The 24,399-nt window shown below is 51.3% G+C and overlaps 1 protein-coding gene across 5 annotated transcripts; it reads right to left on the reverse strand.

The window, feature by feature from the left end:
- Positions 1-16,765, reverse strand: DDR1 (discoidin domain receptor tyrosine kinase 1). Of its 5 annotated transcripts, none has more exons than XM_079147889.1 (19): positions 16,733-16,759; positions 14,918-15,090; positions 10,316-10,448; positions 10,122-10,224; positions 9,704-9,932; positions 8,086-8,233; positions 7,725-7,824; positions 7,063-7,249; positions 6,721-6,967; positions 6,122-6,217; positions 5,848-5,999; positions 4,950-5,115; positions 4,234-4,344; positions 2,892-3,136; positions 2,608-2,735; positions 2,173-2,391; positions 1,456-1,690; positions 796-945; positions 1-675 (listed from the first exon to the last, which is right to left on the reverse strand). In XM_079147889.1, exons 3-19 carry the CDS (start codon positions 10,404-10,406, stop codon positions 535-537), a joined length of 2,748 nt encoding a protein of 915 aa, XP_079004015.1. In that variant the 5' UTR covers positions 10,407-10,448; positions 14,918-15,090; positions 16,733-16,759; the 3' UTR covers positions 1-534. The 5 variants fall into 5 exon arrangements, with proteins under 5 accessions (XP_079004015.1, XP_079004014.1, XP_079004016.1 ...); XM_079147888.1 differs by lacking the exon at positions 16,733-16,759 and adding an exon at positions 14,032-14,087 and having other exon boundaries at positions 14,918-15,054; XM_079147890.1 differs by lacking the exons at positions 14,918-15,090; positions 16,733-16,759 and adding exons at positions 14,032-14,087; positions 14,190-14,208.
- Between the last annotated feature and the right edge of the window lie 7,634 nt (positions 16,766-24,399).

A 24,399-nucleotide genomic window follows, 5' to 3' on the forward strand; every position in this document is an offset into this window, starting at 1 on the left:
ATGGAGGAGGAGGAAGCCAAAGCTGAGAACAGTTCCAGGGGGTAGGCATGAGGGAACAGTTTTCTTCCCTTCTTGTCCTTTCTACCCCCTAAATTCTCAACCAGTGGGGTCCAGTGTGTGACAGGAAGAGAGAGGCTGGGGGCATAGCCACCTCCCCAGGAACCAGTGTTATCCAGTGGGGCCCAGGTATTCCAATAAGCCACGTCCAGTGTCTGCCCTGCATTTGCCTCCACCCTTCCCCAAAGGATGATGGAAGAAGTCAGAGAGGATCCCATCCACAGGGCCAGTTGGGTGGGTGGCAGGAGCTTCTAGGGAGATGGAAGGAGGAACAGGATGTGGACATGAGCTTATGTCCAGTGAAAATGGAGTTATCAGCTCCCTGGGCAGGCCTAGCCCACCTGCTGTCACACTGCCTCTCTTAGGTGCTGGGCAGCTGGAAGCGGGTGGAGTGGGGATGCCATAGGCTCCTCTTGTTTTAGTATCACTGGCTTCCCTTGGATTGCTCCCCGAGGGCGTGGGCAGCTGAATGTTGATTCACACCGTGTTGAGTGCATCCTCTGCCAAGAACCGATGCAGTTGGGAAAAGGGGGGTCGCTGCTCAGGCTCCCGGCTCCAGCACTGAAGCATCAGCTCATACAGGCCCTGTGGGCAGGCAGGTGGCCGGAACAGGTACACCTGTTTTGTAGCAGCATGGATGAGAGGCAGGGAAGAGGTTCTTCAGTCTCCAAGATGATGTGCTCTGCCCTTCCAGCCCTCCCCACCCCCACTGCAGTCCATCTCCCCTCCTGCTCTGACCTGTCGTCCCTGGTCCCGGAAGAACTCCCCAGCATTCTCGATGACTTGCTCGTCAGTGAGCTGCCCAAAGGGCTGAGCCCTGCAGAGCATCAGCACCTCCCAAAGGGTCACTCCAAAGGCCCACACATCACTGGCCGTTGTGAACTTCCCCTGGCACAAGGAAAGGGCAGCAAAGGCAGAAAAGGGCACCAGGCAGCTTAGCTGTGCAGAAGCCTACAGCCACCCAACCTGACCCCTCTCAGCCTCCAGCTCTGTTCTCCTTAGCTGGCCCCTTTCCCAACAAATCTGGTCCTCTCTCCTTGGAGCTCTGCCTTCTTCTCCCATGCTCTAGTTCTCTCTTTCTTCTACCTATTCTTTCTCTCCATCTTCCCCCTGATCCTGAATCTTTCCCCAGATTCTTCTCTCTCCAGCTGTCTACCTTCCCTTATCTCTCTGCTACTCTGACTCTATCCTCTGTATCCACTGCTCTTTGTGCCTGGACCCATCATACTGCTGCTCCTCATTTCTCCAGTCCCTTGAGCCAGAGAGACCCTCATTTTATGAATGAGGAGACTGAAGCCCAGAGAAAGCAAATGACTAAAGGAACCACAGAGTTGAGAATGTCAGCTGGTGTCCTCCACCATCATCCTACCTCTGCCTGCCTCTCCTCGGGTTGCTTACCATGAGGATGCATTCCCAAGCCATCCACCGGATGGGCAGCACTGCCCGACCCTGCACACGATAATAATCTCCAGCATATAGGTTTCGGCTCATGCCAAAGTCAGCAATTTTGATGGTGAAATTTTCCCCAACCAGGCAGTTCCGTGTGGCCAGGTCTCGATGTACAAAGTTGAGTGTAGCCAAATAACGCATGCCTGAGGCGATCTGTGCTGCCACATGCAACAGCATCGAGTAGCTGAGCAAGGAAGCCAATGATGGGGAGTCACTGGGGGTCAGGCCCAGACTCCTCCCTTCTTCATACATCCCTGCCCAGGAAAGGAAGGGGAGCCTACCCCCAGGACCACGTCACTTTTGCTCCCAGTGAGGAGAAGGAATGCCCATGTCTATGCCAGTGTAGGTTCCCATTCAATTTCTCTAGCTCATCCTACCCCAAGGAGCTTCCTTTTTGTTAGGTTCCACCATCTGGGCTCAGGGGTAATGAGGCTGAGGGAGGCAGAGGGAATTCAAAGCAGAGTCCAAGTCCCTTCACCACCCTCATAGTAATCTCCAGCCTTTCTGGACAAGTTTCTGGATTACTATGGTCCCTGTTCCTCCTGGAACCTCTACCTGCCTCCCCACCCCATGCTCCTCCTCTCTTTCCCTCAAGGCTGGAGCCGGGAAGAGGAGGAGAACCACTTGGGAGTTCTCAAGGAAGTCCTTGCCTGGGTGCATGGGTACCTGATGGTGGGCCCCTGGGCAGCCTCCCCATCCCTGGAGGCCCCTTCGGCTGCCTTGTCCTCCAGCTGGTGGGCACTGAGAAACTGGTTCAGGTCTCCATTTTCCATGTAATCAGTAATCATGCACAGGGGGTCATCCTGCACACACACACCCAGGAGCCGGATGATGTTTGGGTCCTTGAGCCGTGACATGATCTTCACCTCCTTCAAGAAATCATTCCTGGAGAAGCAGGGAGAAGGTGGAGGGAGCACCAACAGGGTGGCCTGCATCTTCCCTCCTGCTCACAAGGACAAGGTGCCTCCATCCTCAGCACACAAACAAACCTCTCACCCCAGACACCAGTCCTCTGTTGGTCTGTACCGTAGTTCTCTCAGCATTGCTCCCTACTCTTCTTGGCCTCCCCTCCCTTCTTCAGATGGCATCCCTGGTACTCACCTGGCATTTTTGGTAGCATCTGGCCGTAGGATCTTGACAGCTACCAGCAAGGGCTGTCCCTTGTGTACACTGATGGGAAAGTCAAGACTGACCAGATCTTGAGGGTTCTCTACCTCACACAAGTGCACCTGGAGAAAGAAGGTCATTTCCTAGAAGGTCACAGGTTCACTAAGGTCACAAAGTCAAATGGAGTAACATGGTACAGTTTTGGGCCCAGCAGACATGATATCAAAGCCCCTAGTCAGGGCAGACAGTATTGATGGCCAGGCAGGCATCCTCCTTACCTCCCCAAACTGGCCCTCGCCAAGCTTCTCCTTGAAGCGGAGCCGGGACCGAGGGAAATCCACTCTGGGGGGCCCATCCCCAACTGCCCCTGGGGGCAGCGCAGGCACAGCATAGGTGTTGCCCCCGGTAACGCCCTGCAGGGTGACAATGTCAGCCTCGGCATAATGGGGGACGCTGTTCTGGGGAGGTGGGGGCAGAAGCGGGGCACCTGGCTTCTCAGGCTCCATATAATCCCCATTGAAGGCTGGAGGAGTGAGGGGAAAGAAGACAGGACGAGGCATCAGGATCAGCCCGAGAGCCACAGTTCACACCCAAGCCTCCCCAAGCAAGCCGCCATATCTTCATTTGGGTGAGAAGACTGGGTACATCCTGCATCTCCCCAGTATTCCAACCACCAACCTCAAACCAAAGAAAGCACTGGTGTGAGATAGGAATTAACTACTCTAGGGAAATTTTTTAAGGCAATGGGAATGGTTGATCAAAAACTGTTATAATATCTTACTGTCTAGGGCTCTCTTAGCACAGCCCAAGAGGCCATGAGATGAGTCTTGGCTGGAAGAGGGATTCGTCTATCCACAATCAGAAAAGGAAGGTCCAGCCATCTAGTCTCCTTCACTTTCCAAACCCTTGTCTCACTCACCACCAGCTCCCTCTTGTTCACTTATCTGTTCTCCTGCTGCTTATAGCCTGACTTTTCCCTGCCATGGTTACCCAAACCCCACAACCCAACACACCAAGCTCAAAGACAGGCAGAGACAGGGGCACACAGAGAGGGGAGAGGGCAACAGTTTCTTACAGCCCTCAAAACAATTTGTCTTTAGACAGGGAGGGAAGCAGAGCTGTCCCCTCTTGGCCCTGAGGAAGGAACCACAATGAGAAGGTAACACGGAGGGGAGGAGGAGAGACAGGAAGGGTGGGCGTGAGCCTTCACCTCTGGGACTGCGAAGAGAGGACACATGGGGGGGAGAGGGCAAGCGCCCAGGGTGAGAGACCCTCCTCGCAGCTCTAGAGAAAGGGAGAATAAAGGAGTTACAGGAGAACCTGGGGCACCACAGCAACCTCCTCTCTAGCTCTGGAGAGCTGTAGAGACAGGGTATGAGAGGAGGAAGGGACAAGAGCTGAGACCAATAGGATTTCTTCACCTCGGCTAGAGGGAGAGGCCTTCAAAAGGAGCAAGAAGCAGCAGAGGTGAGCGAAGGGCACAAGAGCTCTCTGCCAGGGAGCTCAGGAGAGCAGGAGAGGCCACAGTGGGGAGAGGAGGGAGTGCGAGGTGTGAGGGCTTCTCCCTGCCCCAGTGGAGGTATGGGGAGCCTGGTGGAGCCCAGGGGCAGAGGGGCTTACCCTGGGTGTTGGTGGGTTTGGCCCAGGCGGGTGTGGGGGGGCCCGGGCCTCGAGGGGGACGGGCGTAAGTGGCCAGAAGGAGGCGGTAGGCTGGATTGGAGAGCAGCAACGCTGTCGGGAGAAGGAGGGGGGAGACACGGGGAAGGGATGAGACTCAAGGCTAGACAGACAGGGAGACCTGGAATAGGGCAAGAACAGGGCTGATGGGAATGAATGTACTAAGAGACAGACAGGATAAAACAAGGACCTGGAGAGTGGTGGATAGCTGGTGGATAGATGATTGATGGACAATGGATGGATGATAGATGATTTGATAGATGGACAAATGGATATATAAATATAGATAAATGGATGATAGTATGAATGGATAGATGAATGGAAGGAATAACTAAACATAGTGAGTCTAGGAAAAAGAAAAGGGATCAGGGAGATACAATGAGAAAATACAACAGAGAATATAGAGAAATGTGTGCATAATACAGACAAGAGACCACTGGGGATTATGAGTAATAGATGGGAAATCCTTGAGGAGATTATGTGGTTGGGACATTGAGTGATGAAGAAGGTGACTAGGGGCACAGAAATAAGAACATTAATCGAAACTGGGAAAGAAAGGGGAAAAAAAAAAAAGAATAGAAAAGAGGAAGAGGGAGAGGGATACAATAAGAAAACAGGCAGAGAGGATGGAGGTGGGATTAGAACAAAGTAGGCCTTACCAGAGCCACTGGGGACACAGGGAGCAGAGTGGGGTGGATTCCCACGAGGCCGGGGCTCCTGGTAAGGGGGTGGCTCTCGGGAACCTGGGCGGTTGTTGATGAGGATGGTGTCCCCAGGAACAGAGAGATGAACTGTCAGCTCCTCTTCCAATACCCGTCGCTCAGCCTTGTTACAGGGAGCGGACCATGTTAAGCATTGCCACGGCCTAGCACACATTTCCTGGCACTTCGTAAGTGCTGTTCCTGTGTTCTCCCCTTTATCCTCACAATAGTCCTACCGTTGGAGCTCCTACATATGCCCAGTTTCACAGGTAAAAAACTGAAGCTTGAGAGCATTTAAGTAATTTCCCATATTTATCAACCTTAATGTGTATCAGCACCCTGAACTTTCCCAGAAGACAAGGGTTTGGGGGAACCCAGACATCTTCCCCTCTCACTCCACTCTTCATTTTTTTCCCCACCACTTCTGCCCCAACAGACTGACCAGTGTGGACTGCCACTGGCTGGTGAGGGTTGGTGAGAGAAAAACTCCAACCAGAGACTAAAGGAAGAAAATGAGGTCAGGGGATTTATTCTCCCAGCCTCTCCCTCAGGGCTGGACAGCCACAGCCTATATCCCTGCACCAAAGTCCACCACCCAGCTCAAGGCACCCTCTCCAGACTCACTCCAGGATCTGGTAAATGCAGCTTCCTCTCACCCAGACAGGACCACAGGGATGGGAAAGTGACCCACTCCTTGTAGTGCCCTGCATCCTGTTCACATCTTTGAAAGTGGTCTCTAGTTACACTATTAGAATTTGCCCTGCCAGCCTTGCTGAACCCTGACATGCCTGTGCCTGGATGGTGAGGGGCTCTGTGGGAGCACCTTCTCCACCCACATCCCACCGGCCCCACCCACCTTGCTGAGGAGCCTGCGCCAGTGCAGCCGCCAGAGCATGAGGGCGATGATAAGCAACAGCAGCAGGATGATTGCCACCAGGCAGCCAATGAGGATGGCGGTCGGGCTCCCTTCTGCCTTGGCCACAGGCTGCTGGCCTCGAGGCTCCAGCTCTGGCAGAGGCAGTAGGGTCAGCTCCTGGAGGCTTCTCACCCCACCAGAGATGGAGGTTCAGGGAGGAAGGATGGGCAGGGTCTGCACCCCTGGGAGGAATCCCAGGTATGAGGTTACTCACCCAAGCTACTGAAGTTGGTGGGAGGTGGGCCAGGAGGCCACCAGGGAGCTGGTGCAAAGGTGCCCCCCAGAACCTGAGAGGAGTCATTTACCACATCTGGGGAAAAGGAAGAGAAGAGGCAATCAGAAGGGTATGAGGAGGGGACCCACTAGAGAGATGTATGCATGAGACCTAGAAGCAGGGGTGACAATATAGGCCACCACTGGTCAGTCAGGCACCAGTCAGTCAGAGCAGATGGTGGAACAGAGTCCTGGAAGTCCCTGGCTATGGCAGATGTTAACCCCTTAGTTACTGAATTGTGAGGAAATGGACGGCTTCCTCCCAGGTGAATGGTGATGGGTATCAGGAGTATTTCAGTACTGTCTGAAAGACTGGCTCAGAATCAGTCATGAGTGAAGGGCTCATAAAGGAAAGATAGACAGATGCAGGGAACAAGGGGGAAAAGAGATTCCAATTATTTCCACCCCTGGTTGAGAAGTCTCATGGGTGTTGGGTCCATATGATGCCAAGAATGGATATTCTAGGGGTACTATGAGGTTAAGAAATAAGTCAGCTGGCAATCTCAGGGACTGGGGATTGGGCATACTCCAGGGACTTACCAGAGATGAAGGAAATTTCACTGAAGAGTAACCAAGGCCCAGCAAAGAGGAAGCGGCACTGCAGAAAGCGACCCACACGGCCGCCCAGGGGCACGGAGATAGCCCGGGCTCTGGGGTCCCCGAGGCTGCCTCCCAGGGCATGGCGCATGGGCTCCCCTTCCCAGGCCATGGCAGGGCCCCGCTTGAAGCGACACTCCACCCCGCCTGGCAGGCGTGCTCCCAGTGTATGCATGTTGTTACAGTGTACCTGGGGAGAAAGGAGAGGGACACAGGGTCAGAGCCAGGAAAGCCCTGGGACCCACCCTGGCTTCAGAGCCCTCCCAGAGAGGCAAGCTCACTTACCTGCATGGCCTGGAAGGCCCTCAGCCGATCAAACTCAAACTCCATCTCCACATAGCCGCTGGGGAAGCTGTGGTTGTTCCATCCCACATAATCATAGCCTGGCCAAACTCGCAGTTCCTGGCTCTGCCTAAAGTCATCCAGCCCTACCACACCATCTGCCAGTTGGCCCAGACCACCATACTGCAGCCTGGAGATGAGGGGAAGGGGAGAGGGTGTCAACTACCCAGGTGCTTTACACATCCACCCCAGTGGCCTGATCAGCCCATCCATTGGTTCCACTCCCACAGCACCAAACTTCTTGCAGTTCTCTACTCTGACAACCTACCCCACCAAGACAAGCACAGATACTTTGCAGGTCACACACTGCACAAAAGCACCACCTCTGAGGCTCACCATTCAGCCTATGATGTGTGTATTTATTATGACAATTTCCACAATAAGATGTTCTTAGCCAAAGGGTTTTTTCTAATTTTCACTGATTTATGGGCTACTAATCATCTTGCTACCCTTTATTCCTGATTCTGTCCCTTGATGCCCCACCTCACTGATCCCTCTCCCCATTTCTTCCATTTTGCTGCCCAGACTACTTACCAAAACCCCACACACACTCTGGCCTCCTACCCACCCCAGGCTCCATGTCCTACAAGGCCCGTTTCTCTCACCCGCCAACGGTATATCCATCGTAGGTGGAATCGTTGAGGTGCACGGCTTCAGATAAGTACATGGTTTGCCCCACAGGGGCTGTGTAAGACAGAAGTCCATCTGGGGTAGGATGGGAGGATGGGTATTAGAGGCACAAAGCCTCCATTTCCTATCCCTGTATCAGACTTGGGTAATTTCAGCCCCTTTTTTGTATCCCTCCATTGGCCTACTGTCTTGGAGAAGGGAATGTTGACCAGTCCCCTCCTCATCCAGAGTGACAGCTTCTCTACAGGAGAAAGGATCCTGGATGCCTTTCTTCACATTCCCCACCCATCAGTCCCCAGAACTAAAAATGGATTGTCTGGGGGTTGACCTACTCACCCCTCCAGAGGCAGCCATAGAGCTCCACCCGCAGACAGACACTCATAACCCGGTCAGCCCGGGGGTAGAAGCGAACCAGGCGGGCCACCATGGGGGGCCCAAGGTCCTTCAGCACCACTCCCCCAGGGTCCTCATTACCTGAGATCACCTGTGGGCCAGGAAATAGGGTGGATGGGTAGAAAGGGCTCCAAGTCAAATCCTAAATTCCCAGCTATCAGCTGCTTCCTGGCCCAGCCCACAGTGGCCACTAAAAAACCCATGAAGGGTGACACTAAGCACAGTACTGTGGGGTGCAGACAGTATTTGTAAAATGAGGGTCTGCAGCAGAGATCTCTGACATCTCTCATAGCCATGGCAGTCTGTCCTCCAATGCCATTCTCAGTCCCCCTTCTCCTTGCCTGGCTCCATTTGTCTGCGGTACTTAGGCTATTGCTCCTAGATCCTACCCAGTCCCTTGGAGCCCTGTACCCCATCTCAGCTTCCTCCTCTTGCTTCACCCCATTCCATCTGTTCATTCAGGCGAAGTTGGCTAAGTGCCAACTTTGTGTCACTCATGTCCTAAGTGGTAAACATCAGTCCTTCCCCTCACAGAACTGAGATTCCAGTAGCAGAAACAGCTGTGAGGAACAAGAAACAGTGTGTGGGGACAGAATAGTGAGGTAGGTGGTCAGAAAAGGCTCTCGAGGTGACATCTCAGAAAAATGGAGCCAGGGAGAGTCTGTGGGCAACTGGGGGAGGAGCTTGCCTGGCACAGAGAATAGCAAGTAAAAATGTCCTGATCATGTGGGAATAAGCCCTGGCTTGTTCCAGGAACAGCAAGAAAAGCAGTGCGGCCAAGGTGGAGCAAGAAGCAGAGGCACAGCCAGAGAGGTCAGGGTAAAGTCCGTGCCCAGCCAAGGTTAGCTTTTGTTCTGGCAGAGGGGAATACCAGTGGCAGGCTGAGAGCTGGGAGTGATGTGTCTGATTACATTTTTTAAGTTCCACTGTTTGTGGCATCAAGGTGGAGATTTCACTTCAGGCAGAAAAGGGCAGAGAAGCAGACAGAATGGTTTGGAGACTGCTGCATTCATTTAAGCTGACAGGGATGGCATTTGGCCTAGGATAGTTGACTGGGGAGAAGTGATGGGATTCATGAAATGCCATGGAGGTAGAACAGACTGGTCCTGCTGATGCTTTGAGGAGGAGGTAAGAGAAAGAAAAATCAGGAATATCATCTTAGTTCATAGTCTGAGCAACTGAGCAATTTCTTGAGCTGAGAAAGCTAGGGAAGAGCAGGTTGCTGTTGTTGTTTTCCTTTTCTTTTTGGCGGTACCAGGAATTGAACACAGGGCCTTGCATGTGTTAGGCAGGTATTCTACCACTGAGCTATATCTCCAGCAAAAGAGCAGGTTTAATGTGGGAATTCCACCTGGGAAGTCAATGATAAGTATGAGATGCTCAAACACCAACTTGGCAAGATTCAGGATGTTCTCAGTTTATAATACTGGGTAATGCTCAGGGGAGAGGATGGGACTGAAGGTACTATAACTGAAGCATCATCAGTATACAGGCGCCATTTAAGTGTGGCTGGAGGAGAAAGGAGTCAGCCTCCCTTAGGCACTGCCCCAACCAGCCTCACCTCCTGACCCCAGCGATCCTTCCAGTCCATCCAGCGGTGACCATCCCGGGAGTAACGCAACCGGTAGCTGCGAGAGAACTCCTTGCCCAGGCCCCCAGCATGGCGTCCCTGGGTGCCCACCAGAGCCACGAGGTGTAGCCGCCGTAGATCCACCTGCAGGTACTCCTCCTCCTTGGGAAACACTGGCCCTGCAGGGCACCATGCCCCATCCCCGTCACTGCTCTCCAGCCTGAGGGGGGAAGGAGGTCACAGGGAACATATGGCAGTCGGTCTGCGTCTGTCTCTAATATTTACAACTTACTCCCACTGGACTACTGGGATTTCAATGGTAATGGACTTCTCAAAAGCCTCTCAGCTTGGGCAGATGGTCTGGAAGGGCAAGCAAAGGCCCCAGAGCAGCCCCAAGTGTGCCAGGTACCTGCTGTGGCGAGCAGCAGTGGAGTCTGACCAGGAGCTGGAGACAGAGATGTCACTGTCTGGAATGGTGCGGTCTTGCATGCCCAGGGCGTAGCGGCACTTGGCTGGATGAACACAGCATGTGATGGGTCAAGACCCCCAACTCCTTGCTCCCGGCCCCCAAGCCCTCAGTGACCCAAGATTCAGTCTTCTCACCAGGGTCAAAATGTCCCTTCATGTCAGCATCTCCAGTTGCTACCAAGAGCAGTAGCAGCAGCAGTAGAGATGAGAGGGCCCCTGGCCCCATAGCTCCTGATCCCTCAGGCCTAAGGGGGTGGGGGCAGCATCTCTGCAGGGGACAAAATGGGTAGGAGGGTAAGTTAATAAGGGGGACCGAGTGACAGCCAACAGCAAAGACAGAATAGCTGCTTTGGGGATAAGAGCAGTAAAATGACAAGAATGGTCACTGTTGAACAGCATTGGCTCTATTTTTAGAATGCCTCCCATGTCCCAGACATGGACTAAACCCTTAAACAGAATCCATAATTTTATCTTCAGTCACTTTATAAGGTAGATTCTGTTACTATCCATATTTAACACATGAAGAAAGTGGACTAGCGATCCATTAAACAACATGCCTAGAGCCCCATCCCCCAATCGATAAAGGACAAAATACCCCATTTACAATGGCTTTGACAAACGACAAATTTTCAAAAAATGTTGACAATGCATAGAATAGAAAAATGGTTAATAGTTACAATAAACAAAGGACTCTTACAAATTGACAAGAAACAAAGTATATAAACAACACAACAGAGAAATGCCAAAAGAATTTGAATAGTTATTTCATAGAAGAGCAAAAAGCCCAATTGCCAACAAACATTTGTGTTTTGTTGTTTTTGTTTTATTTATTTATTTATTTATTTATTTATTTATTTATTTATTTATTTATTTATTTATTTTTGGTACCAGGGATTGAATCCAGGGGTACTTAACCACTGTGCCACAGCCACAGTCCTTTTTACTTTTTATTTTCAGCCCTTTTTACTTCTATTTTCAGGGTCTCATTAAGTTGCTTAGGGCCTCATTAAGTTCCTGAGGTTTACCTTGAACTTGCAATCCTCCTGCCTCAGCCTCCTGTCACTGGAATTACAGGTGTGTACCACCACACCCAGCCAAACATTTGTCTTTAAATAGTGAAATTCACTAGAGTCAGGGAACTACAAATCAGATATAGGGTCTGGCTATGTTGCCTAGATTGTTCTCCAACTCCCAGGCTCAAGTAATTCTTTTGCCTCAGCCTCCACTGTGGCCAGGACTGCAGAGCACACCACTGTGCCTAGCATAACAAGGTATTTGAAAGTGGTGAAAGGGAGCCACCATGCTACATGGCAGGAACTTAGAATCATCATCTACTGCTAAAAAGCAATCTAGCGGTATCCATTATAATTAAAAATTCACATCCCTGAAATCCCAAGTTCCCCTTCTGAGGATCTAATCAAAGGGAGTGGGAGAAGCCCCAGAAGTAAGAATGGATATACAATGATGGCACCTTTGTAAGGACCCAAATCTGTAAGCCATGTGAATGCCCACAGGGGACCTGGTGAGAAAAATAAATAAATAAGGTTCAGTGGGTTTCTGTGCAGCTATAAAAAGTAACAAAGGAGCAATGACTTTCTAATTTGGTATGATCTCCTTGTGCCATGGTTGAACATGAAAACAAGATACAGAAGTATAAAGGCTATCCTACCTTCTGGAAATGAAAAACGAATTCCTGTTTGTGCACATACTTATATGTATGTGTAGAGACGATATGCACCAGAACACAAGTTAACATGAATGCAGCAAGAGACGGGAGAGCAAACAAAAAGGGGAAAAAGATAGGCTGACAGAACTATTTTACTAAAACTTGTAACATATAATAATACTTATGCATTTATGTAAAGTCATGTGATACATATATAAAAGAATATAAAAATCATTTTGAGCCAGGTACTCTGGCACATGCCTATAATCCCACCTATTTGGGAAGTTGAGGTAGGAGGACCTTGAGTTTGAGACCAGCATAGGCAACTTAGCAAGAATGCAACCCATCTCAAAATAAAATAAAATAAAATAAAACAAAATAAAAATTATTTTGATTTCCAAAAAGCAAAGATACATCAGGTGCAGTGGCAAACACCTGTAATCTCGGTGGCTCAGGAGGCTGAGGCAGAAGGATCACAAATTCAAAGCCAGCCTCAGCAACACAGTGAGCAACTTAGTAAGACCCTATCTCAAAAAATAAAAAAAAGGCTGGGGTTGTGGCTTAATGGTTAAGTACTCCTGGATTCAATCCTTAATAGTAAGTAAATAAATAAAAGTAAAGATGATCTAGGAAATATTGGGCAACACCTTGTTGAGGATACAATAAAATTAAACATCAGATAAGCCTGGACCTGCTAACCCTCCTACTTTGAAGCCCAGAACCTAAGAGAAGTGGGGGACCCCAGCACTTTCCAATCTCATTGTCCTCTGAAGTCCTCAAAGCCCAATGTGAACCGTAGATCAGCAACCTCAGCATCTTCTGGGAACTTAGGAGAAAAGCAGAACCTCAGGCCCCAGAGACTTGCTGCATTTTAATACCACCCCAGGTTATCTGTGCCCACTAAAGTTTGAGAATCTCTCTGTTTTGTTCCCCTGGAACCCAGGTAGCTTATCCTACCCAAAACCATTCCAACTGGCATCTACTTACAAACCTAGGTATCCACAGTCCCCTGCCTTAGCTTCAGGAAAAGCTATCTTAACCTATGCCTTGCCAGAGTTCTGCACATCATTCCAGGCCCTGGATTCCTGAAGGACCCTACTGCCACCTCTCACACCCCTAACCCACCCCCACCATCAGGTCCAAAGCATCCTGCCCCCAGTTTTCCTTGCTGGACATGACATCTCATCCCCCAGTTCCCACTTTCTGAAGGTAACTGCTTCTGAAGGAAGAGTCCAGGGCTGAGGAAAATGCTGAGCTGCCTTGGAGATGAGGGCGGGTCTAATGACAGGGAAGTCAGGTCACCCCAGGAGGTAAGAGGAGTCGGGGGATACTCCCCCAATCCTTTGTCCTCCTCCACCTGCTCCCACAATGCTCTAGGGTAGGAATGTAAGGAGGCAGCTGAGACCCCATAGCCATGAAGCAGCAGCTGAAGGGGATGATTGAGTTGTGGGGGCCACTTGGTTATCAAAGGAGAACCTGGAACCAAAAGGCACCATGATTAGTCTCTTGGGAGTCCAGCACCCTGTTGCAGGGGAGTCAACTGCCAGAATCCCAGGATACTGGCTGGGAATTCCTGGGTGCTGCTTCCACCCCCACCTCTCTGGGAACAGCAGGGCCCTTGTTCCCCAGAGTAACCTTCATGCCTATCCCAGATGAGTCATCAGAGTCAGACACAGCAGAGAGGAGCCTGGGGCAGAGATACAAAGACTGGCAGAGGACAGGAGGCAGGGGGAGACAGAGCAGAGACACAAAGCAAGAGGTAAATGAAACAGGCTCAGAAACTCAGGGCACAGGGCCAAGCAGAGAAACAAGGAGAAACAGCAAGGTCTGGGGCAATCTGTCCTCCAACATCCCAAATCTCTCTCCACTGGGTCTGGCTTGAACCAGTCAGACACCCAAAGGATGGACCCAGAAGACCCACATTGCTATCCCCTTTACAACCAATTTCAAGCCAGGGGCCAGGACACTCTACCTCAGATCCTTCGCTCTTCTTTCCCAAACCCTACCTCCCACCCCAATGACACCCACGTACACACACATGCAAACTTACTGAGCAGGCTGTAAACACTGGGGCTAAATGTAGCCCAAGCACACACACCTCTGGGTGTTTCCTAGACAACACCTCACAGGCTTTCAGAGACAGGGCAAATACCAACACTCATGCATACATTCATCCCATCCACACCTTGGCATTCTTTAAAGTCCAATCCCAGCACTTAGTGAATGGTCACCTTCAGACACCTGTGAATACAAAATGGCAGATGCCTGCTCCTATGATCTGAGGACAATGTAAGATACACTAAGGTCCTCAGGCACAGGAACCGGAAAGGACTGGGCCCACACCTTGGTTACATACATAGGTGACAAAGCCAGAAGGAAGTCAACGGGGTGAGGACAGGTGGAAACCTGGGAAGAGTGGCAGTAAGAAGGAGCTATTTCTCCATTTCCTCATATATTCTGCTTTCACCTGTCTCAACAGTGTCACTAAATTCTGGACACACCTACAATCCCTTTAGCCACAGTAAGTCCCAGTGCCAGCCAGACACACTGGAAAGGAATGTCCAACCAGCAGGGGACCTGGAAGGTGAAGACTGGGGACTTAGGGTGGGACTCTGAAAGTGTTGCTCACTGGGTAGTGACCTCATCTCATGGCAGAACCAACCAGCCATCCAGCTGATTGTCCCTGGTAGGTTAGGTGTCAATCCTCTCCCTGCTGGGCTGTGGTCAGGCTGTCCAACTGGGAGTTGCCTGAGTGGAGGCTTATCAGTTAGTAGATGCCCGCAGGACTGGCCGGCTGGAGAGCGAGCCGCTTCTCCCGGGACGGGTGAGATGAATCAGTGGCGCCACATATGCGCACCTGTCCTCCCGGGGTTCAGTTTCGCCACAATGAGTAAAGAAGGAGGGCTTCCCCAATGCTGGGACACTTTCTTGGAGGTCAGGAGCTTCCTCCGTTTTCAGAGAGTGAGCCAAAGCACTGGGGCTGCGGGCAGGGACGGAGTTTCCCGCCGGCCCTCACCCTGGGGCGCCGCCCTCGCCCCCCGCCGGCGGCGTCCTCGCGCCGCTCACCCTACCTCTCATCGCTCTTCCCTGCAGAACCGCAGAACTAGGCGTCCGAGCCCGGAGCAGGGCCTCCTCGGCGGCGGGGCGAGGGGCGGGGGAGCGGAGGGAGCCAGGAGCCGGGAGCGGGAGGCGCCGGCGGGGCTCGGGTGTCGGGAGGCGGCTCCCGCGAGCAGCTGTCGGGGGCCTGTTCCGGGGAGAGGAGCCAGAGCTGGGGCGGCTCGGGCCCTGGCGCCGCCTCCCCTCCCTCCTCCTCCCGCCTGCGCTCCCTCCCCTCGGCCTTCTTGCCGCACGCTTGGGCTCGCCGCCCTCCCTTCCCCCTCCCGGGCCCAGTCGCCCCCCGGCTCCCACGCCCTGCTCAGCCCTAGCGGCCCAGCGCTTCTCTCCGCCCCGCCACGCCCACCCCGCATTCCCCCGCGCGCCCGGCCTTCCCCAGGTAACCCATCGGCCATCGCCTCCTAGGAGCGCCATCCCCGCAGCCACCGGTTCTAGCCAGCAGCCCATTCTCCGGCGCTGCGGACCCAGACCCGCTCCTGCCCATCCCCCGCCCTGAGTTCCCCACAAATGAGCACCGCCAGGGGGCCTGCTGCAGCCCGCTCAGGGCCCCCGACACGCAGGCCCCAGGAGGGGATGGCGCCCCTCCCTACTCCCCCTTTTCTGGGCTCGGTTCCTGGAGAGAGAGGCGAGGGGAGCAGCCCCAGGGCACTGGGGAAGGAGCGGGTTCCCACAGGCCCGGCGCCCAGCCCAGCAGCGGGAACCCAGAAGCGGGGGAAGGGAGCAGGGCTCACCTGTCCAGCCTGACCCGCTCTTTTCACACCACCAACCTTTGCTTCCCTCTGGCGCTTTCTGGGGCCCTCGTCCTCCACAGCCCTACCTATATTGCCCCAGAGCCTGATGGAGGGCCACCCTCTTCCAGCCCTCTCCTCTCTCTATCCCCTCCTTTCAGTTCCTCGCCTCAACTCTGGCAGCCCACTCCCGTTTTCTCTGGAACTCTGGAGCGTAGATTATCAGACCCTGGTTCCCCTGGACTCCGTGCTGCAGGCTCAGAAGTCCTTCTCAGGGCAAGCCTTCCTTAAAGCCCAGCCAGCTCTGGCCCCGGTGGGGGCAGGAGGGTCTGTTCACTGGCAAAGAGAAGCTAGAAATGGAACCAGGGCACGTTTGATAGTGGGGAGGAGGAAGAGGAAGAAGTACTGGTAACATCTGTGTGCAGGCTGATCTTTTGTTGCTTTGTTTTTGGCAGTACAGGGGATTGAACCCAGGGCCTTGAGCATGCTAGGTAAGTATTCTACACTGAGATACGTTCCCAGGAGGAGAAAGAGAGACACACTGAAAATCAGATACAGTCAACAAAGATGAAAAGATGAAAGCAGACTGGATAGACAAGGGACTGGGCAGTGAACAGGTGAGGTGGGGGGACAGAAGAGCTTGTGATAGGTATTCCAGCCCCACTCAGCACCACCTGTCAGCCCCACCTCTCTCCACATCCCCACACCTGCCCAACACCTAGACAATGCCATGATCACAGTAAGGTCCTGGGTTCATTGCAGATCTTTACCCCATTGCACCTCACAGCTGATATAAACTCATACCTGTGTACAGTTTCAAACAACAATCCCATCAAAGAAACATGAAGTCCCAATCGGACAAGTACACAAAAGCACTACCAGGAAGAGACTGACTCTTAGGAAAGGTCAAGGCATACAGGGGCACAGGTTCACAAATCCAACAACAATCCAGCTGCTAAGGGACCTGCTAACAGCCCCCTGGTCACTGGGAGAAATGCCTCTTGCCCTCCCTCCAAACCCCCAGAGATACCTCAGAGGACCTACCCCTATGCAGCCAGCCTCTGGGAAATCTGGGCCCTGAACAGGTCGTTCCCAGGGTGGAGCCAGGCTGGGGGTGGGGCCAAGGCTTCCCCAGTAACTTCACCTGGGCTTGCACTTAGCCCCTCCTCCCAAGGGATATGCTCTGGGGAAGCCCTGGGAAGGTTGGCTAGGCCTAACTACAGCTCTTTACATCCTAGTGGAACATTCCACACCCCAGGCTCATGCTGATATGGACAGAAGGGTCCACTGGGGAGAGTAGAGGATGCCAGAGAGTCCTGAAAGCATTGCCCACTCTTCTCATTCTCCCAGATGAAATTCCTAGTCGGTGATGCCCACCTCACCCCAACCCAGGACTGGAGGAGTAGGAGGGATGCAGGGCTGGGGCCCAGTGGAATCAAGTGACAACGGAAAGGGGGCTGGAGCCGGCTGGAATGCAGGCTTGGAGCCGAGATTCCCAGGGGCCAGAGAGGGAAATCCCAGCCATCAAGGGGCCCACAGTGCACCAAAAGCCAAGAGTTTCTGCTGGCCATCCATGGCTCCCAGTGCCCATCCCTCATTTCCTATACTAATCTCAACCACAGAGGTTCCATGTCCTCCAAATCCCCAAAAGACCCTTCATCCCTCCCTCAAGTATGCCCTCCCACCCTGGGCTGCCCTTCCCTTCAAGCCTATGGCCTCCTGCTGTCCAGGAAGGAGAGGAGGGGTAACAGCTGAAAAAATGTGAGGAGAGGCACCGTAGAGCAGCGGAGAGCACAGCTCTGGACCTGCAGAGTCCTGCAGATCACCCGAAAGCAGGGAAGCCCAGCAGGACCAGTAAGAGGGAGGATGGACCAGATGGGCATCCCCCCCTTACACCCCCGACACACATGCACACACGTTAATAGTCCCTTCCCAGAGATGCAGCTGCCTCTGGGGGGAGCAGGTTGGGTCAGCAGCTGGGGAGAGTGGGAAGAGACTGGTGGGGGGCAGGGTGAGGGAATGGGAAAGGCCCTAAGTGTAAGTCATAACTTAATGTCACCAAGTACAAATGGGAAACTGAGGCCTGGAGTATGAAGGAGGAGAAAAAGATGACATAGCTCTGAGAGAAAGATGAGACAGAGTTTAGCTGTGGATAGCCTGGGAGAGGAAGAGAGAAGGGTCAGAGGCCCAGGGGAAGAAGGGTTCTGAGGGTCAGATGGGGATAATAGTGATGGAACTCAGAGAGAGGCAAGAGAGACTGAGCCTAGGCTGGGGAAACTGGAGGTGAGATGGGGGGGGGGGGGGGTGAGGATAGAGGGCACACACAGCAAAAGGTAAGAAGACCAAGGGGCTCAGGAGGAGAAAAGGACTGGATGAAGGGAAGAAACAAAAAGCTCAGGGAGGCGCCCTGAGAGGTAAGTGGGTAATGGAGACGTGAATCAAGGAAAAAGGGAGAGAAGAGGTTGGGGTGGAAGTGAGTCATGGGGAGGAGGGGGGAAGAAGCAAGACGGAGGCACAGAGCTTGAAACCAAGGCACATACAGGACTGAGAAATGAGAGGCTGAGGAGGGAAGAGTAACTGCAGGACAGACAGGAGGGGAGCGGGAGATGAATCCAACCTGTTTCTAGACTCCAGGACCCATAGGCCGCTTCCCCCCCTTTGGGGACATCCCAGCCCCTCAACCTATTTGCCACACGTGGCCTCCATCCATCCCTTCCTCCCTGTCTCTATTCCCCATCCTTCTTTTCCCCCTGCCACACCTCTAGCCAGGCCCACCTGGTAGGTAACTCCCCACTAAGGGACCTACTTCAGCTTTCCCCGTTCAGCTCAGACTTTCTCCCCCTCACCTCCAGCACAGGGTTCTCCTGGATCCTAGTCTCCCCAGCCTCAGGCCTTTGGGGTCCCAGCTCTGGGGCTGCTGAGGCTGCCTGGCTTTGTCCAAGCGTCCAGGGCCCCGGGCCCAGGAGCAGCTGCCCCGGCCAGCTGCGGCTGGCTTCAGTGTGACCATGGCAACCCAACCCGCTCCCTTCGCAGAGCCTCACGGCCCCCGCAGAGAGGGAGGGGACAACCAGGCTAGGGAGAAAGGGAGAGGAGGCTGAGAACTGTGAGACTGAGCCAAAGGGAGACCCTAGACAAAGAGACCCCAAACAAAGGAAGAAGAATAGGCAAAAAGCAGCACTGACTAGCAGTGACTTAAGGCAGCAAGCATCAGGTCCTGCAGAGAGGGGAGACTGGAGAAACTAGAGGGGAAACTAGAGGAGGGAGAGATCAGAATTGACTAGGGTGGTCCGTCCACTGGAGACCTCTTTCTGGGTCTCTGACAATGCACTTCCTCTTTGTGGGATTTTTATTTTGCATCCTGAAAAGAAGCTAAATCCCAATATTTGGCTGCTTCCAAAGTATAGTACAGTGAGATCCATCCCCCAAATGCACCATGGCTATAGAAAGTACCTTAAGCCAGAAGGCACCCTCAGATTTCAGGAACTCCCCATTTCAAACATACAATAACCTATCACCTGTTAAATACAAACAGCATCTTCAGACAATACATTCTAAGTCTTAATTGGAAACTGTGATCCCCAAAGTCAAATGACTGATTGTACTTGGAGGAAGGTGGGGCCAGAGAGAGGGAGTAATGATGCCTCCCACAGTATGTGAGAGGACACCAAGCATCTAGTGGGGAGGGGAGAAAGCAAGACTGCCATCTCAGAGGACTGAAATCTCCACTCCCCATTTGGTTTCCCTTGGCTGGGTCCTGTACCACCCACTTCCCTCACCAGTAGGATGGAGACCCAGGAGTCTGGGTGGTAATGACATAGCATCTGCAGAGTTGATAAAGCATCCATCCAAACTCCACTAACATCAGCTCCCTCTGTGGCTCTTTTTTTTTTGTTTGTTTGTTTTTTTGTTTTTTTGCGGTGCTGGGGATTGAACTCAGGGCCTTGTGCTTGTGAGGCAAGCACTCTACCGACTGAGCTATCTCCCCAGCCCTGTGGCTTTCTGATGTGTCACTTGAAGCCTCTGAGTTCTACCTCCCAATATATTCCACAGTTATTATTAAAGTGTGCACAGTGCAGGGCTCTGACAGCAAGAGCTATGAGAGAAAGAGAAGGAGGTACAAGCGGAGGATGATGCCCTTCCACCCTGGGGCACTTACAGTCCAGAGGCAGAGCCAGGCACAGCAGACTATCATGGCTGAAGACAGGCTGGCTGAGCTGTAGATGGAGTTGGAAGGGACTGTGAAAGCCAGAGGAGGGCCAGGCCAGGTCTTATGAATGTGGTGGAAGGTAAGACTGAGGAAGGCCTTATGAAAGAGCCACAATTTTAACTGGGCCTTTGGTCAGGTTCAGATGTGCAGACTAGAAAGGGCAGGGAGGTGCCAACATGGGGTGTGAAATGCAACTGTGACTGGAAGCGTGGCTGTCCTAATGAGTATAATGAATAACAACAGACTTGGACTCTTTTCTTCATAGTTTGGCATATTCTGAAGGTGAGGAGGAAGGGCCTTGGGGTTTTGGAGGGAATTTTTTGTTTGTTTATTTGTTTGTTTTGGGGTACCAGGGATTGAACTTAGGGGCACTCAACTACTGAGCCACATCCCAACCCTTTTTTGTATTTCATTTAGAGACAGGTCTCAATGAATTGCTTAGCACCTCACTTTTACTGAGGCTGGCTTTGAACTTGTGATCCTCCTGCCTCAGCCTCCCAAGCCAATTTTTAGGTGTAAACGCAAAAGGGGTTTCTGATCCAGAGGTCTGCAGGGTATTGGGAAGGCAGGAATCAGGGACAGGGGTGGCAAAGGTATAGGAAGGGGGTCAGAAAGAGGATGCCTCCAGCACCAGTAAAGGGTTCCATACATGTCCTTGCACTGTCCAGGTAGCATAGGTCCCAAAAATATAGCCCAGGGTTGGGGTTTGTTATGGGTCGCATACCAGCAACTGTTCAGCCAAAGTGGACTCGGAGGGTGTGGAAGGTCTCTTTCTGCAGGGTAGGGTGTGTACTGTCAGTTTGGGGATTCAGCCCTAGCGCAAGCAGTGGCTTGGAGGACCCCCCGATTTCAGAGGACCATAGGGGTGCCAGACTCTCAATGGTCACTCCCCATGTCTCATCAGTGGTTTAATTTAACTGCGGAGAGAGGGGAAGGGCAAAGGGGAAGGGGAAGGGGGAAGGGTCATTTTACCTTACACCCATTTCCCAATAGGCATTCCACCGCACCCAGCTGATTTGTGTTTTTTAAAAAGTGATTTCTAGGAACAGCATTTGGGATGCATTATTCAGAGCAATGAATGAGGGGAGGGAAGAGTTAATTCCAGCTTTATCCTGCCCATATCCTCCTGGTGGTCACCTTCAGCCCCCCAACCAGGAACGTCATAAAGAAATGAACATCATGAAGAGCCTATGAAAGCACTGCACATACTGGGACTTTTCTCCTTTCCTCACCCATCCTGTGATGTCTCCTCAAGGACCTCTGAAGTGGGTGGGGCATGGCTTTTCACAAAAACAAAACCAGGCCCAGAGAGGTTGGAACTTGCCCTAGATCCGTGGCAAATTGCCACTTCGCGCCCAGGACTTCCAGAGTCTTTTACCTCCTTCTTCCAAAATGGATGGGGGATCTAGAACAGCTCCCTGAGCTGCTGAACTGCACACACCCCTGAGCCTCTTGAGTCCTGTGCCCTGGGAGGCCCCACCTTTGATGGACTTCAACTTCAAGGTCTTTTGTGGGCTTCACAGTCCTTGCAATTTACAGTAATACCACTGGGGGGCGCTTGCTGCACAGGTGACCAACGTCAACTTCTGGCCGACAAAAGTGAAAGGCCTTAAGGGCTGGAAAACCTGATGGGGAAGAGCCCCCAGCGGTGGGTGGGGAGGGGGTCTGAGAAAGGCTAAATGTAAGCATAGGGCGGCCGCGGGGCTAATTAGAGGGCAATACACTGATATTCACGCATCAGATATTTTGTCTTTTATAGACAGAATCAGATTCTTCACTTTTCTGCTATTCTGTGCTAAAAATTTGTGGCTTTGTTAGGATTATCCAGCCTCGTCCTGTGCCAGGCTTTGTTCTCAGCACTTTCCAAATGCATTTTATTTGGCCCTTACAGGAGCTCGGTGATGGGGCATTTTGAAATATACCCACTCCACAGGGACAAAATCTGAGATTAGAAAATTGAATACCTTGCCTCCACTTCACACACACACACACACACATACACACACATGCACTCACATACACTCACACTTAGTAACTGGCAGAGATGGATTCAGACCTATGTCTTTTCCACTCCATAGCCAACATAGACAGGAGCATCTTAGCCATGCTTGTTTTGCCAGCTTTAGAGGTCTACAGTAAGTTCTTAACCCTTTCTCTATTGTCCTGGAAGGTCTTGGGATGCTGTCTTTCACTCTTCTAGCTCCCTTCATCTCCCAAGAATACTGGTATCCAAGTCATGCTTTTTTTTTTTTTTTTTGGTACTGGGGATTGAACTCAGGGGTACTCAACCACTGAGCCACATCCCCCAGCCCTATTTTGTATTTTATTTAGAGACAGAGGTTCATTGAGTTGCTTAGTGCCTCACTTTTGGTGAGGCTGGCTTTGAACCCACAATCCTCCTTCCTGCCTCAGCCTCCCGAGCCACTGGAATTACAGGCGTGCACTATCGTGCCTGGCCCCAAGTCATTCTTATTTGTGTAAAAAAGAATGTAGAGAGTCAAAAATGGCAAATGATTTGCTCAAGGTCACCCTGGAAGTCAAGGTCGGCACTAGGATACTAATTCAAACTAAGGTCTGTGGATTCCTTGAGGACCCACAAATACCCTGTGAAAATTATGAAAGCCTGTGTTTTCATTCTTTGGTAATTTTTGAAAAATATTAGAAGCATATTTGGATCATGTATAACTGATCCTAGGTCCACATGTAAGGATCTGACTTATGCTTTTGCTTATTCATTTATAGTTTCCATTGTCTTGGTTGTATTTGTACCAAGTAAAGGCCAAGAGACAAGTGCTAACATTTCTTAGTACTTTGAATAGACATGAAAAGAGGAAGAGTTGAGTCATCAACGGGCACACAGTGAAATAATGTGCCAAGTTCAAAAGAACCTGCATTAGGAAGCACATGTTCATGATGCCAGCAGCAACTTTATTTCAGAAAAACAACACTATTCATCATATTAAATTAAAGTTAATTTTTAAATCGCCTTTCTACTGTTGTTCTATTAATTGCTACTTTGTTTTGGTTTCATAACTGCTTAAATGCTGAAGCATAAAGAGTTCATAGCTAGCTATGTTTGCATACATTTAAATTGCAAAAATAACTTAAGTCCACAAAAAACTGATTTCCTTTACATCCATACATCAATCAAGCTCTACCCTTCCCAGTGGGGCTAACTTAAACCTGGGTTTCAGGATCTCCAAGGAAAGACTGGAGTGATGGATGGAATCCTTGTTAAAGGTCCAAAGCCTCCCCTACCCTTAAGACAAAGTACAAGGAAGTTAGAACCAGGGGTTTCTGGGCTACGGCGTGGAGAAGGAGAGGAGCAATTCATAAAGGGAAGAGGTCCTAGTGATACCGCCGTTTACCGGTGACGAGTTCTGCTCCTTCTAATGTTGAAGATTGAACACTAGAGAAGCACGCCAAGGCAAGCATATTAAGCAGGTTTTATTTAAAGCTAATAATACAGACTTCTCCCGGCAGGGAGAAGGGGGCCATGGCTGATGTTCAAAAGTCCCCAGAAGTGAGCGCACCCTACATCTTTTATAGGTTAAAGTCTCTTTTGTTCTCCAGTTCTCTCCCCCCTTATCTCTCCTTCCTGCCTAAGTGACTAGGCCTGGTTTTGCATTAAGTGAGAAACCATGGGCAGGGGGAGGGCCAGGGTGATTCAGGCAGGCAAGGGCCCAGGGGGCATTAATTAGCAGCTCCTGGCTTGCAGTCCTTGATAAAGGCAGGTAAATTTGGTAATCAATGGGCTCCGGAGATCCTTGACATTCCATTCTTCCAGGGGCAGTTTCCAACTTCCAGAGGCAGATGATTTTATGGCCTCCATTTCCTCGATTTGACCCGATCCCCTATTTCTACACTAACTACCTGTTCCCAATTCTGGCTTCACTAGAACAGGCACCTGAGGGAAAAATCAAGGACAATTTACAGGATAGAAACAAGAATTGTGGCCAGAACCTCCATCTTCCAGTAATTTACCAAAATGATGAACCCAAAGGGAAAGAGGAGAGGTACCAGGTATAAGTTTTCTAGGCCTTTTAGAAAACATGGAGTTATTCCCTTGGCCAGATACAGGCAAATCTATGGAAGGGTAATATTGTAGACATTAAGGAAATGGGTACTGTTCAGAAAGGAATGCCTCAGAAATGTTACCACAGCAAAATGGGAAGAGTGTACAATTTCACCCAGTATGCTGGTGGCATTGTTGTAAACAGCGAGGGCGAGATTCTTGCCAAGAGAAATTAATGTGCATATTGAGCAAAGTAAGCACTCTCAGAGTTGTGATAACTTCCTGAAAAGGGTGAAGGAAAATGATCACAAAATGAGAAAGATAATGAGAAATGTTCAATGAAGCACCAGCCTGTCCTGCCCAAAGACTCACTTTGTGAGGACCAAAGGGAAAAAGCCTGAGCTGCTTGAATATATCCTTATGAATTGACAGCATAATAAGTGTAAAAAAATTGTTCTTAAAAATTAAAAATAAACTCTCTGGACTCTT

Source organism: Sciurus vulgaris (assembly GCF_902686455.1).
Source record: "Sciurus vulgaris genome assembly, chromosome: 7".
In the NCBI taxonomy this organism is placed as follows: domain Eukaryota; kingdom Metazoa; phylum Chordata; class Mammalia; order Rodentia; family Sciuridae; genus Sciurus; species Sciurus vulgaris.